Below are 15,743 nucleotides of genomic sequence, written 5' to 3'. Positions count from 1 at the left end.
TTCTCTGTGTAGCCCTGGCTATCCTGGAACTCACTCTAGACCAGGCTGGCACTGAACTCAGAGATCCGCCTGCCTCTGCCTCCTGAGTGGTAGGAGTAAAGGCGTGGCTATCCTGGAACTCATTCTGTAGACCAGGCTGGCACTGAACTCAGAGATCCGTCTGCCTCTGCCTCCTGAGTGGTGGGAGTAAAGGCGTGCACCACCACTGCCCAGCCACAGTCTTGTTTAATGTGCAGTGCTGTGGTTCTTCTGACCACAGCAGACTGGTGGTGAAAAAATGCTAGAGAAGTGCCCAGAGGACCCTGTCCCATGCAGGTCCCCAGTTATTGGAGGTGTATTGTCCCTGACTGCTCAGTGATTCACTGTGCTGTGCTTCCCGTACACGAAGGCTAATTTTCTGACGCTCTTCTCTTCTAGGTGACTCTCCCAGTGACGCAGGTGAGATCGGTTCTGATGCATTTGGTATTGTCATGTGTGTGTGCAGAGTCAATATGAGCTCTTATTTCTGTGCTTATAAAATGTACCAGTGAAATACTAAGGAAATATACCATATGAATTTGAATTTATGTTAATTTGCTGTGTTTTAAGTTTCAGTCTTAGATTGGGTTATACATGTTTGTTTTTTGTTTGTTTGTTTGGTTTTTCGAGACAGGGTTTCTCTGTGTATCCTTGGCTGGCTTGGAACTTGCTCTGAAGACCAGGCTGGCCTCAAATTCACAGAGATTCACCTACCTCTGTATGTTCATGTATTTTAATCTTGAAAAGGCCACATTTCAGGGTTCTTTTCAGAGTATAAAGTTTATTTCTAATGTTCATATTCTAATTTACCTTTACTTTTTTCTAAAGTATAAATTTCTTTTACTTTGAACACTAGAATAAATTCCATTGTCCTAGTAGTTTGGGCTTATAAGTTGTGGGCTTAATCTTTTTATTAAAATGAAAAATCTGTGTTTTAGCCAAGTGGTCCTGCATGCTCTTAATCTGAACACTCATGATGCAGAGGCAGGTAGAGCTCTATGAGTTTAAGGCCACCCTAGTCTATATAGAGAGAACTAGCCCCTTTGGGGTTACATGGCAAGACTTTGTCTTGTAAACAAAAACAAACCTATTTACTGACTATGAAAAGAATATAGCACCTACTATAGATAATTTAGAAATGCAGATCAGGGCAATAAAATGCAAGGCACTTGGTGACTGTGTCTTTTACAACTGAGCCTCACACGCTTCTAGGGCCCTCCAATGTGTGTGACTTTGATGTCTGTCACTACTCTGTGGTTAATTAGATGTTAGGATGAGTCCAGCGTGTGAGAGGACTGTGATTGACTGAGCGATTGACTGTCTGTCTAGTTGTGCTGATTCTTTCCTGGTATTAAGTTGTTGCCTGGATCCATCCAGCCTTTGAGTTTTACTCTTTGATTAGTTGGCCAGTTTGCATTAACAGAGCTTGTGTATGTGCGTGCCCCGGATGTCTGCATTTAGAAGTCAGACCCCTTCTGTTTGTCTTCACCACTGATGGATAAAGAGTTCATTGAAATTTTCAGTCATTTGATTGATGCCTTTTCAAATATTTATATTTGAATTAGTTGGTATTTATATTTGAGTAAATTTTTTTTGTTACTGTTGAATTCTTTTTGAATTGCTGATTGGATTGTCACCTGTTCAGAAGGAGAAGCTGGACCTGCTGGCCAAGATAAGCCCGAGGTGTCAGAGAATGCAGAAGTCCCCAGTGAACTTTCCTCCAATCTCAGGTGTGTTCTTCCCCAGTGCTTGGAATTGTGACCACTCCTAGGATGAGCTGTGGTGCTTCCAGCTGTAGCTTCTGCTGCATCCAACACTCTTGCTACACTGTAGCTTCTGCTGCACCAACACTCGTGCTACACCGTAGCTTCTGCTGCAACAACACTCGTGCTACACCGTAGCTTCTGCTGCAACAACACTCGTGCTACACCGTAGCTTCTGCTGCATCCAGCACTTGTGTGATGTCATAGTTATCTGTACACAGTAAGCGAAAACTACTTGTATAGTTTTCTTGTACCTGGGTTACATGACCGTGTTTGGAACATTGTAGCAGTTTGGGGAAGTCTCTAGTAATGGCGAATATCTGTGATGCTCTGACTGATGTCAGCCAGTCTGCAGAGTGTGTCTGACTGTCATGCTAACAGTGGCGTTGGAATGAGTACTAATGTTAACCTAGGTTTTTATTTTGTCCACTGTGAGATGATTGTGTGTTTCATGTCTTATTTTTTCCTTCCAATACTTAGAAGAATACCTCGGCCTGGGAGTGCACGACCAGCACCTCCCAGGGTCAAACGACAAGAGAGCACTGAGACCCTGGTAGGAGACAGGTGAGGCTGCCGGACTGCGGACTGCGAGGTTTTAGAGAACTTGACCCGTGTTCTCTAGTGTGTGGGCCCTGGGATGCAGGGGTCTTGGGCCTGTGCTGAGAGACTGGGTGGGGTTGTAGGAGGCTGCGCTGGGAAAACTTGCTTTAGAGGAAAGGTGGGGTTAGGTCATTGCCTTAAGCCACAGAGCAGCATGCATTCCAGACTGGCAAAAGAGAGAAGTGTGTGTGTTCATGGGCTCTTGTTGGGTTGTGTTTGTCTGACCTCTAGATAGAAGACTTTCAAAGCATAAAAAGAGAGAAGAGTTGAAGGCTTAATTGCACAAAAGTTAGAAACAAAAGGGGTCCCCAAAGCTGAACATGCCAGAAGGGTAATGGATATGGTAGCTGGGCCTAGAGAAGCTGCCCTGTGAAGAGAAGTCCTGGGTCAGTGTGGCCTGAAGAGTCACATGTGCTATCCTGTGTCTATCTTAGAGCCAATGTCAGGGAACAAGGAGTCCCAAGAGTCTTTGTGGAGCAGAAGGACCAGCAAGGCTGGGATAGAGGGCTGGGGCCGAGGGCTGGAGTGGCAGCTGGAGACTTTGGGTGGTGAAACATGGCGTTCTCCCTGTCCCCACTGTTTCCTGAATGTTTCCAGACGCCTGGGGCTGATGACAGCTGGTGGCTGAAGGGCCGCTTCTAATGTCAGTGACTCTCGTCCTGCTTAGGTCAGGAAGTGGTAAGACTGTCTCCAATGTGATCATCGACTCACAGAATTCTGACAACGAGGATGATGAGCAGTTTGTGGTGGAGGCCGCCCCTCAGCTTGCAGAAATGTCAGAAATTGAAATGGTTAGTTCACCAGAGGGTCCTGTTTTCAGTATATATAGTTAGAAATTAGGACTTCAGCTTTCGGTTTATGTAGATACAGTTTTTTCCCCTAATTTTTTAGTAAGCTGTCTTATTTCTTTAGTTTTTTTTTTTCTGGTTTACATTTGATTGATTGATTGTTTGTTTAATGACTTTGAAACTCAGCACACCTGATCTTTCTCCTTTTCTGCTCAGGTGCAGGCAGGGGACCTGGAGGATGAGGAGAAGCATGGTGAGTGCTCTCACAGAGAAGCAAGTGGCCATCCTGTGCCTAGCTGTGTTCTAGGGTGGGCATTGTTGCTGCCCACCATGCGGACCTGTAGTATGGGCTCTGGTCACAATGCAATCATGTTTTTTCTGCCCAAGAAATTAATGCCTGTATACACACATAACACACATAAATTTTCCTGAGAATTGAGTTTGCTATGTAGCCCAGGCTGCCTGGAACTCTCCATCCTCCTGCCTCAGCTCCTAAGTGCTTGAATTATAAGCATGTGCTACCATACCTAACTCAGTTTCATTTTCTATTCATATAAAATATTCCCATAGCTTTAAGGTTAAATGTACACAGCGAAATGCATTAAGAAGTAGAAGTTTGTTGTTTGTTTTCGCTGTTGTTGTTTGAGGCAGGGTCCCATTGTGTGGCTCTGGCTGGCCTAGAACTGACCGTGGGGACCGCTTTTGACCATCCTCTGCCTCTGCCTCATGATCACTGAGATTATAAGTGTTCACCGCCCCACCCAGCACTGAGGTGTAAGACCTTAGATCTTGTTCTTTCTTCCTGTACTCCCCTTAGGTGCAGGTAAAAATATGAGTATTATTTCCATTTTAAAAAAGTGTGTGTGTGTGTGTGTGTGTGTGTGTGTATGAGCTTGATAGTCTGCTGACTTTCATTCCAGCACAGAGGCCCAGTTTTGGCCTCTCTTCATAGTGGTGTGTTATATACCATGTGAGTCATACTTCATCAGCTCAGTCTCATTGAAACATATTTGGGTAAAAAAAAAAAAGCTTTTTTGTTTGTATTTTTTTGAGACAGGATTTCTCTGTGTAACAGCCATGGGTATCCAGGAACTTTGTAGACCAGGCTGACCTTGAATTTACAGAGATCCACTTGCCTCTGCCTCCAAGTGCTGCACTATCACTGCCTAGCAAAAAAACACAACAGAACACCCCCAAACACTTTTAAGTATAATATTTTATTAATTGTTTGAGAGTTTCATGAAATGTATTTTGATCAGTTGTGAGTTTGTGTATTAGCCACCGTCCACTGCACAAAGAAGCTTCCCTGATGAGGTCTGAGGGCTGATTGTGGGTAGAGACTTCTCTAATAAGGTCCGAGGGCTGATTGTGGGTAGAGACTTCCCCGATGAAGTCTGAGGGCTGATTGCGGGTGGAGATACAAATTAGAGGGCAGTTTGATGCTCTGTCCAGTTAGCAGAAGAGGAAGAATTCTCTGCTGGGACTGATGAACTTCCCAACCATCAGGGCTTGGCCAGTTTTCTTCTGTGAAATAGGTCTTCAATTCAACCAGAAAGTGGCTGTCACTTCCGTAGCATTTGTGCCAGGGTTGCCCCGTGGTGGCCCATGCCGCACTGGTCCTTGTGGCTCACAGGGTGTGCAGTCAGTCACACCGCTGATGACACTGCCCCCTGCAGCCCACATGGCACAGTAAAGCAGTATTTCCTAAGCTATTTACACCATGGAGAATTCTAAAACGACTTTAGTCTTCTTGCCTAATCTAAAAGAAACAGCAGCTCTGAGGAGCCATTAGAACTGCTCTGTTTGCAGTGGGTAGTTACATTTGGGGTGTAAATCCACATTTCTTCTTAACTTGTGGAAGAAGAAAAAAAATCTATTTATTTGTAAAACTCCTCTGTGACACTTTGTGACTAGCCTCTGCCAGCAGCAGGTGGCACTGTGTTCTCCTTTAGCGCACAATAGGAAGGCATTTTGATATGGAAAGAGAAAGGATGAGAATTCAGCCCTTTGTCCGTCTTTCCAGTGAGGTCTAAAAATAATAAGTCGCTTCTTGGGGGAATAAGTTTAGATTGAAAACTTCTGATTTTTAACAGGTGGGCTTGTGAAAAAGATCTTGGAGACGAAGAAGGATTATGAGAAACTGCAGCCGTCCAAGCCTGGCGAGAAGGTAAGGAGCAGGGCTGACCTGGGCATGTGAAAACTCCTCTAGCTATCACAGAGGTGGTGAACAGATGTGAAATCAGTGATCTTGTTCATGTGCTTAAATGCCCTCCCCCGCCCCAACAGCTGATGTCTAGAGAGCGTGGGGCTCTGCTCTGTCTGTGGGTGCTGCTGTGGACTGTCCTGCCTGTGGTGTGAGGCAGCAGCTGCGTGGGTAGGCTGTTCTGCTTCCACTCCACAGCTTCCCTTCTGGCCTGGCCTGCTCATTCTCCCTGGCAATTGTGAGGAGTGGACAGGCTGACCATTGACCCTGGTCATTGCAAATTAAGAGCTGGGGGTTTTCAGGCCTGGTTCTTACTGTGAGCTGAGTTCTATTTTTGTGTGACTCCTAGGATCTTTCTTACTGGTGTGTGTGTGTTTTAAACTGTTTATGATACAGTCCTATCTGTCATCAGCCTCCAGCAAGGTCAGAGGCGAACACATGAAAGCTCCCACAAAAGAAGGGCTAAGTCCCATTAGTAAGAGGATAGAACACTAAAATACCTTGGCTGAGTTTTGGTGCCTGCGGTGGTTTGAATGTGAATGTCCCCTGTTGTCTCTGACACGTGGACACTTGGTGCTCAGGCGATGGCACTGTTTCAGGAGGTTTAGGAGGTGCGGCCTTGCTGGAGGAAGTGTGTCACTGGGAGGCAGGCTTGGGTGGTTTAAAGACTTGTCCCATCGCTCATTTGCTCTTTCTGCTTCCTGCTTGGTGGTTCAGGATGTAAGTGCTCAGCTTCCTCCTCCTGCTGCCATGCGTTCACAGCGCCTTCATGGACTCTGGACCTTTGGGCCCAAATAAACTGTCCTTCCTTTGATAAGCTGCCCTGGCCATGGCATTTTGTCACAGCAGTGGAGAAGAAACTAGTGAAGTATGGAAGCCTTTCCCTCTCTGGAGCTTTGGGGATTTGAACTTGCTGCTGTGGCTGCCTCCCATCATCACCCTTGCCCTTTGATGTCCTCTTGTTATTGTTGTGCTTTCCCGGATATGATGTATATATTATATGTAATGACTGTCTATATTGTGGTTGCTTGCTTGGCATACATCTTGGGATCAAGCGTTGAGTCTCCATATATATAATCTTTCCAGTCTGTTACTTACCTAACTTCGTGCTAAAGAAGTCCTATTTTTCGTTGTTTAAATTGTTTTAAAAGTTCTCTGTTGTGATACAGGCTTGAGCTTTTCTCTGCACCCAGCATGCTGTATTTTCTATCAGTCCTACCTGCTGCCAGGTCTTCATGGTCTTTCTTATATCAGTTCTATCTGCTGTAAGGTAGTCAGTCATGTTACTCTTTCTTGTACCTGAAGCATCTGCTTCCCCCTCAAATGTCTGTTCAGTCCAGACTCAGTATGCGTGTGGTGATCTGGTTCCCTGCCTTGTGCAGAGCCAGCTAGTGATAGTGATAACCATCCTTCACTCGGGTATGCATCTGACACCATCGTGTTTCTCCTTGCTTTAAGCATTGTGCTTTCTGTCTGGCAAGGTCATTCCAGCTGTTCTCCTCTCCTCTCCCCTGTTTTCCGTGTTGTCTCTGCCCTTACTGAGTCTTGGGCTGGTTCATGTGGCCCTTGTAGTGAGGCTGACTTCATTGGTTCCCTGGAAAGTCTGGTCATTTAGCCAGGTGTGGGTCACATACCTTTAGCCTCAGCACTCAGGAGGCAGAAGCAGGTAGATCTCTGAGTTTAAGGTCAGATTGGTCTACAGGCTAGGTTCCAGGCCAGCCAGGTCTACACAGTGAGACCTTGTCTTAAACAAACAAACAAACAACAACAACAAAATCCAGCAGAAGTCTGGTAATTTAGATTCATTTGTGTTAGTCTCATTCTTCTGTTTGTTCATTTAGACAGGGTATTGCTGTGTAACTCAGACTGGCCTTAAACCTCAGCCTCTGCTGGAATCACTGCTCTTGCCTGCTTCTATTCACTTGTTTGGTTTTCATGTACTCGTGCCTTATGTTGATACTGGTATTTGTGTATTGCTGTGTCTGTCTCTGTACCCGACTTAAGAGATAGAGCACTGCAAATGCAGTGGGAGCACCTCGGTGCCCGCCAGCAGCCCACAGCCCACACTCGGTCCTCAGGTGCAGGATCTCCCTGCCTGAGTTTGCTGCTTCTCATCCTCCTGTGTGCTGGAACAGGCTTTAGATGTGCATTCTACGCAATGTGTAATAACTCTCCATTGAAGATTGGCGCATAAGTGGTCCCATAGTCAGTGCCTCTCCACCACTTGCTTTCTAGTCTCAACACCGTGGCAAAGCACTTACTTACCCAATCCTTAGCATGTCAGTAAAGAAAAGAAAAAGCGGTTTGTCTGTGTTTATATATTCTGGTTCATTTACTTTTTACTGCTTTACAGCATTCCAAATGCAAACCATACTCTGCAGTCCTTTATTTCCTTCTTGTGTTTTTATATTACTGCTTGGTTGTCTGTTTGATATCTTGCTGTGTGACGCTAGCTGGCTAGAACTTGCTGTGTAGACCAGGCTAGCTTCAAACTTGTACTACTGGGCCCGGCTCTGCTCTTTTCCCTTTGCTGTTAGCATCTCTGTGTACTTGTGTGTCTCTGCCTGTTCCTAAGGGTGAATCTGCCAGATGACATCACCGGCTCTCTCAACAAAGCCCCTGGGAGAACTCCACTGTCTCCTTGCTGCCTGTCTTCTTCAGGCTGAAGTGATTCCATTGCAGACCTCTGCTCGCTCCCCTTTCCCTGCCTGTCCTTCTCTAGGCCCCTGCCCTCCCATTGCTGTTCTGCCCGCTGTTTGCTCCTGCTCTGTCCTGGCCACCACTGTGTCCCTTGCTAGTCTCTTTCCTTACTGTTTTCTGAGCATTGAAATCTCAATCTTTTCATCTTTTATTCTCTCAAAGCCTTTTGATTTACTGAGTCAATTTCTTTAATAGTTGCATACATTTTTATAGTTCTTCTTAATTTTGAAGTAAGTTCAGTGAGGTCAGGAGAATTTTGTTTGGTATGTCAATGTCTGGAGGCTGAAATCCAGCTGGCAATCGCCTAGTCATCCTTCTACATGCCTAACCGAAGTTAGGCTTGGGATAATATGGCTGCCCCAACTCAATTCCTCAGAACTGCATTCCAGCCTGCAAGAAAAGATGAAGGTGAAGGCATGCCCTGCACTTTGGCATGCTTGCTGGCAGTTGGTTCATAACTGTCACAAAGAACACTAGAGAGTATTTTGGCCTCTGTTGGTTTGTTAACTACAGCCAGATTCCATAACCCTTGGTGAAGCTTGGGGCCGGTTTTTAGGCCGAAGCCTTGACAGGTACAGGGTCAGGGGAGAGAGCTGCCTAGGTGGGCTGAGGTGGTCTCCCATGTGGGCATTTATGTCAGGAAGCTTGGTGCAAAGGGAGATGAGAAATGGGGTCCTCCAGCTGTCTCTTCCGTGACATTTCCTGGGGAGCTGTTTACCCCATCTGTGTTTGCCAGGCTGTTCTGAAGTACGCGTCTCCGACTTCAGAGATACGCCTGCACTTCCAGGCCTCCTCTGCCCCCATGATGGGAGTTGCACCAGCCTGGACCCTGGAGCTGACCAGCTTCAGTTTAACAAATGCCTCTATTGTCTCGCCATTACCACCTTCCTTTTTTTCTTTTGGATTCCCTTGAATATTTAGTTTTCTAGAGCGTCATTTGTTTGTTTGTTTTGTTTATTAAGTAAACCAGGGGCTAGAAGGTGGCTTGGTAAAAGACCTTGTTGTGCAAGCATGAGGGCTGTAGTATGAATCCCACACAAACTTGTAGCCCTAGCACTATGGGAGATGGAGACAGGAGGATCACTGGGTCTTGCTGGCTGTCAGCTTAGCCAAAAAAAAAAAAAAAAACCCACAAAACAAAACAAACAAACAAACAAACCATGAGTCCGGGTTCAGGAAGAGACCATATCTCAAAAGAAATAAGGTGGAAAGTGATAGAATACACCAGACACCTTCCTATGGCTTTAAGTGAGCATAGGCGTGTGCACCTGGACTCATACGTGCATATTCATTACATAAACACAAAATCAAATCAGTACACTTTAAAAGGTAAACAGGTAAGAGACTGTACATTTTCGCATACTTTATTCTGGGGTCATTGCGAGTGCGTGTGTGCCTGCGTGCGTGTGTGTATTTGGTAGGTGAGGAGTGTGGAGGCCAAAGGTCAACAAGGGTGGCCTCAGTTGCTCTTCACCTTATTTTTTGAGGTGTCTCTCACTGAACCCAGAACTTACTGCTCTGCTGCACTGGATTGTCAGCAAGCCCCAGGAACCCTCCTGTCTCCATCTCCCCAGCATTGGTAGCACAGGCTGCACTGCGGCCTGGGTGCTAGGGACTGAACTTAAGACCTCATGTTCAGCAGTGAGCACTTTACCGTCTGAGTAAATCCTCTTCCCAGCTCCGTGCCGACACTTTCACCTAAATGTACACCCCACTCAGCTCCAGCACAAGAGCTGCCTGTTGCCTGCAGACTGTGTTCATCCCTCCTCCCTCCCCTCCATCTAAGTGCTTAGCTAAGTGCTTCTGGACCAGACTCATGAATCAGGCGTCCCTTTTGTCCTGTCACTCCTATTTCTATTATTTCTAATATTTCTGATCTGGGTATTCCTCCAGCCTGGCTTTGACGTTCATTGGAAGGAAAGAGATTTCTTGCTGTGCTAATGGACTTGAACTACATGTGATAGAATAAATACATGGATCATATTTACTATATTATTGATTTTATTATTGTATGTTTATTGTAGTAAATGCTTTATGTATTTTCCCAGTTATATGCTTGCTTCTCAAGAGGTTATACACTAGGATTACTAGCTTCCACTGGCACTTTTTCCTTAGTTAAAATTCATGAGAACTTTTTGAAAAGCAACTCAAAATTCAGTTTTCACAGTGTCCTTTCCACTCTTAACAGTTGTTGCTTCCTGAAGTTGGTAGGTGAAGGCGCTGTGCACTGTGTGAGTAGTCACAGGGTTCGCGTCTAACGCATTTGACTGTTTCTCTCTCGAGGTCTTCAGGTCTTTTTTTTTTTAATCTTGCTGCCTCTTGGCTCCTCTTTATTTCGGTTTGCTCTGATCAGATGTAAATGCTGTTCAATTTTCCTCTTGTTCAGAGGTAGCTACTGAAACATTCTTCCCATGGGTTTTGTTCTTACCGGGTTAGTTTAAAGTCCCTGTGATTTTGCTTTTTTGCCTCCTGCTCTTGTGAATCAGGTCCTGTTGGTGTCTGGTGGGATCTGGGTGTTTGTCACCTGTGACCTGCTTATATTTATTAAAAGAAAGAGATAACAACTGTCAAGAAATTATGGGTGATATCACAGAGGAGCATTTAAAACAGGGTATGGTGGCATATTCCTGTAATCCTAGGAGCTGGAGGCCAGCCGGGCTGCATGAGACTTGGTAGAAAAAAAACTGGGAAATGTAAAAACATGTTGTATCTTCAGATGCCTCTTAATGAACAAAATAACCTTCCCGTGTTATATTTTAATTTAGGTAAATAGCCTTGTTCAGTCTGTTTAACTGAGTCTCCTGTGAGGGATTTTGGTTCCTTGTTTGGTCATCTGGGCTGCTCCTCAGATTCTTACTTGGCCGCCAGGTGGCGTGGTATCATCAGCCGCATGTCAACTCCCAGGGAGCCGTTCTAGAGAATGCCCTTTTCTGAAGCTCGGTTCCAGACACAAGTGTTTTTATTTTGGCTTCGTTTACCTGTGATTCTTGTATTGCTTGAGTTGATTTCTTAGGGACATTGTTTCCATTGACATTCTGTGAGAGGGGCAGAGGGGACATACTCAGTGCTGTTTCCTCAATGACCTTAAATAGCAATAATAATAATTATAATATATTATATAATAATAATAATTTTTATATATAGTATAATAACAGCAGCTTTATTGTATAATAACTACTATTAATACATAACAATATTAATTATTATTATTTCTAGGGTTGGTTTCCTTCAGAAAACTTAAGAAGAGGTCTGTTAGTTTGGGGGAATTTGGGTTTGTTTTTTAATAGAGAGGTTTTTGTCCTTGAGTCTGTGACTGTGCACAAAACATGATCTCAGTGTCACATGGCCTGTGCGTTCTCACCTCATCAGTCTTGTCATTCAGGAGAATGAGCCTCAAGAATACGTGTGCAGGGTCCAGGTGAGCTCAGATGCCTGTTGAGTGTCTGCGGCCTTGAAGCTGAGTTGGTTCTGATTCAGAATGATACTGACATTGTTTCAAATCACAAGTCACAGCAGTTAGAAACGAGGCCGCGGTAGGCAGGGGTGTGGAGTTGATGGTACCTGTGTCTCTGTAAAGGACCAGTGCAGAGGTTGGCTGGTAAGATCCGGTTGCTGAAACAGGATCCCGGAGTGTGAGACTGATCTGTGGGTTTTCAACAATGCAATGAAAGACTTCTACTTAAAAAATCATGACTGAAATACTCTCCTAAGCTACGCTTGGTGGCACAGTCCTGTTATCCTGGCACTCAGGAGGTGGAGAAAAGGATCAGAAGTTCAAGGTTGTCCTTGGCTACATAGCAAGTTTGAGGCCAGTTGAGACCCATCTTAAAACAAAACAAAACATGAAACAACTGACCAAAGACGGACGTGCTTCCCCTGGCCCCTGCCTTCCCAGTGCATCGCTAGTCAGTTGTCTCCCACCTGTGACACTTCCTGTTCCCCAGCCCCCAGCCTCGCCTGCGTGTTCCTTCCCAGAGACTGCTCCAATTCTCCTTCCCATCTGGACCCCGCCTTGCAGGAGATCTGTTCCTGCCCACTATACAGGACCCAGTTTGCTTTCTGTTGCCCAGGATCATGGTAGCTTGTGCCGTGCTCGACTCTGCTCCTGATAGAGAGAAATGGTGCTGTAAGCGTATGGCTGTTCCGCGCTTGCTCAGCTTCTGCATCAGCAGACGTAGAGAGGCCTGCTGATTTGCATATAATGTACTTCATTTTCCCCTTAGAAGTAGTTATTACTCCTTTTAGTCATTAGTGTTTTAGTTTTAAAAGGTTTTATAGAATCATTCCCGTGTGTGTGCGCGCGCACGTGTGCATACGTGTATGCATATACATGAATATGTGCCCTGTCTGTGCAAGTGCATGTAGAGGTTAGAGGACAACCTCGGGTATCAAGTTCTTCAGGCACTGGCCACCTTAAAAAAAGTTGTTTTTTTATGTATATGGGTGTTTTGCCTTCATATATGTCTTGTGTACCATGTGTGTGTGTCTAGTGCCCATAGAAGCCAGAAGAAGGGTTTGACCCCCTGTAACTGGACTTATAGATACTGTTAGCTGCCATGTGGGTGCTGGAAATCGCACCCGGATTCCTGAAAGAGAGCCACTCCTTCTAAGCACGGAGCCGTCTGTCTAGCTTGTCTGCCTTTTCTTACGAGACAAGGTGTCTCACACACCTAGTAGGCAGGCTGGTTGGCCAGCAAGCCCACCTGCCCGTCTCCACTTCTGACTCTAGGATTACAAGCATGTACCACCATGCCTGGCTTTCCCATCTCTCTTAACAAAAGCATTTTAATTTGAGGTACCCTTGGATCTCTCTGAGCTGTGGAAAGCACTGGAAATGTGCTCTGAAGCCCCCTAGCTCGCCTTTGGGATTTCCGCCACACCCCAGTTACCGACACTAGCATAGTCAAGCTCCAGAACGTTCCTGTGACACGATCCTTCTCAGTGCCCTTTTATAACTTAACCTATTCTCTCCCGCCTTTTGTTCCAGGCTGTCACTAGTGTGCGTGCCCCCACTTTTGTCCTTCTGTCTTTTCAAGCTTGTATATATGATAGGACTCAGTTTATAGCTTAGCAGGGTTTTTCCTTTGGCATAATTCTCCAAGAGTTGTCCAGATGATCATGTGTTGTGTGTGTTTGTTGCTGTATATCTTCCATGGTATTGATATACCATAGTTTATTTAACATATGTGGGCTATTTCTAGCTTGTGACTACTTTTTGTTTGTTTGTTTGTTTTCCTTTATTTTTATCTTTATTGTGACAGATCTCAAGCTGACCTCAAACTGGCTTTGTAGCTGAGGATAACTTTGACCTTCTGATCCTCCTGGTTCTACCTTCCAAGTTCTGGAATTACAAGCATATGGCACTGTGTCCAGCTTGTAACTAGCTTGAATAAAATGTCTATGTTTATACATAGTTTTTTTTTTTTCCCGAGACAGTTTCTCTGTGTAGCCCTGGCTGTTCTGGAGCTCACTCTGTAGACCAGGCTGGCCTTGAGCTCTCAGAGATTCGCCTGCCTCTGCCTCCCGAATACTGAGATTAAAGGTGTGTGCCACCTCTGCCCTGCTATGTATAGATTTTATTGTGAATGTAAGTTTAATTTCTTCTGAGTAAATGTTTGGATGTTCCTTTGCTAGACTGTCTGTGCATTAATCGCCTCTCTGTCACTGTGACACAATACCTGAGGAAAACAACTTCAGGGGAGAGAGTTGTGCTTTGGTTTGCAGCTTCTGGGGCTTCCACCTGTGCTGAGTCAGCTCCATTGCTGTGGGGGGGGGCACGGCGAGGCTGAGCATCATGGTGGAGAGGGTGTGCTGGCAGCAGAGCACAGCTACTCACCCCTGCAGCTGAGGAGCAGAGGGAGCAGAGATGGCAGGAGCAAGCTGCACTCTCAAAGGCAGCTCCCGGTTCTGGCTTCCTCCAGCCAGGCCCCACCTCGTGTAACTGTGAAGTTCTCAAGGGTGAAGAGAGACCCTCTGTTACCCAGTCACCTTTCAAAGGCCCCTTTGTTATTCAAGCTGTAGCCAGGGATAGCCTTTAAAGACATCCCAGACTGCCTCACCAGCAATCACTAGAGACCCAGTTTCTTCTTCCTGCACCTGGCATTGTGTTTCGAGCCGCTGGTGTTCTTAGACACACTTTCAGGGCTTACTGCTGGCCACGTGTCACCTCCAATGAACCCTCTGTCTCTTGTTCCTCTTCATGTTGGTTTATCTACTCGCTGCCACTGACTTTTGTGAGCTCTCTGTGCTCGCTGACTGTCCGTGTCTTCTCTGTACAGGGTGATTTGTGCATGCGTCCTCCACTTGTCTTTCCAGCTTCTCGAGGAATCCGCAGAGTACACACTTTAGTTTCTGATAAGTTCTGGTCCTCGGGTTTTCCTTCTGCCTCCTCTAACTTGCCTAGCTCACTCCTAAAGACTTTATCTTCCTGCTTCCCCTAACTGAAGGAGCGCTCACTGATCTTTGAGTCAGCCTGGAAGAAGGAGAAGGACATTGTGTCGAAGGAGATAGAGAAGCTCCGCGTGTCCATCCAGACCCTGTGTAAGAGCGCACTGCCCCTGGGGAAGATCATGGACTACATCCAGGAGGACGTCGATGCCATGCAGAACGAGCTGCAGCTGTGGCACAGCGAGAACAGGCAGCATGCCGAGGCCCTGAGCAAGGAGCAGAGGTAGGGGCTGCAGGAGGAGGGGAGGGGGTGAGGGTTGCAGGAGGGGAGAGGTGAGGGCTGCAGGAGGGGAGGGGGGCTGCAGGAGCGGAGAGGGAGGTAAGGGCTATGAGTGAGATACTGATGAGCTCGTTCAGAATTGTAACTAAAGAAATAGACTAGCCACTGAGAAGTGAGATTTATTTAGAGAGCTGTTTTATTTAGAGCAGATTTCTTTAGAAAGGTGTCCTGTGTTTGTAGTCAGTAATCTAGAAGCATATGGTTTAATGTGTGACCCTTTTTTTCCCAGAACATATGTTATGACTGAATGATAAATTTGTAAATTCATGTTACGAAAAAGCTGAGTTAGAATTGGTTCCCCTCCCTCCTTTTTTTTTTTTTTTTGTTTGTTTGTTTGCTTTTTGAGACAGGGTCTCACAGTGTAGCATGGATGGCCTAGACTTCACTGTGTAGACCAGGCTGGCCTTGAACTCACAGAGATCACCCGCCTCTGAGCACTGTGATTGAAGATGTGTACTGCCATGCCAAAATGAAACTGTACTGTCTTTTCTTTTTTCATTTTTTAGAAATTAATTTCAACAGCCGGGCGGTCGGTGGTGGCACATGCCTTTAATCCCAGCACTAGGGAGGCAGAGGCAGGCGGATCTCTGTAAGTTCGAGGCCAGCCTGGTCTACAAGAGCTAGTTCCAGGACAGGCTCTAAAGCTACAGTGAAACCCTGTCTCGAAAAATAAAAAAAAAAGAAAGAAATTAATTTCATAGTAGAATTACACATCACTTTTATCACGTTTCCTATTTTCTTTCCTCCAGCCCATCCTAAGTATCCCTCCAGCGCCTCTGATGCCCCCACTCTCAAATGGATAGCCTTTTCTTTTTGATTGTATATATATATATCTGTGTGTACACAAATACATAAACACTCCTGCTAAGTCTGCTTTTATTGTGTGCAATAAAAGTTTCAGGACTGACCGCTTTGTATTTGTATTTGACAACCAGTATGGGGGT

General features: G+C 45.6%; 1 protein-coding gene across 4 annotated transcripts in view; it reads left to right on the top strand.

Moving 5' to 3' along the window:
* Traf3ip1 (TRAF3 interacting protein 1) overlaps positions 1-15,743 on the top strand; it is a 44,815-nt gene that overhangs the window by 26,610 nt on the left and 2,462 nt on the right. For all 4 annotated transcript variants that reach the window (XM_050163013.1, XM_050163014.1, XM_050163011.1 and 1 more), the window contains 7 exons: positions 418-438; positions 1,664-1,748; positions 2,262-2,345; positions 3,049-3,172; positions 3,386-3,422; positions 5,263-5,336; positions 14,519-14,742. In XM_050163013.1, the coding sequence (XP_050018970.1) occupies positions 418-438; positions 1,664-1,748; positions 2,262-2,345; positions 3,049-3,172; positions 3,386-3,422; positions 5,263-5,336; positions 14,519-14,742 (649 nt within the window). The remainder of the gene's footprint in view (positions 1-417; positions 439-1,663; positions 1,749-2,261; positions 2,346-3,048; positions 3,173-3,385; positions 3,423-5,262; positions 5,337-14,518; positions 14,743-15,743) is intronic.

This window comes from Alexandromys fortis, unplaced genomic scaffold (genome assembly GCF_014885135.2).
Source record: "Alexandromys fortis isolate MF-2015 unplaced genomic scaffold, M_Fortis_MF-2015_v1.1 scaffold_139, whole genome shotgun sequence".
NCBI lineage: Eukaryota > Metazoa > Chordata > Mammalia > Rodentia > Cricetidae > Alexandromys > Alexandromys fortis.
The sequence above is the reverse complement of the archived record's forward strand: the minus strand, read 5'-3'. Positions and strand labels throughout refer to the sequence as shown.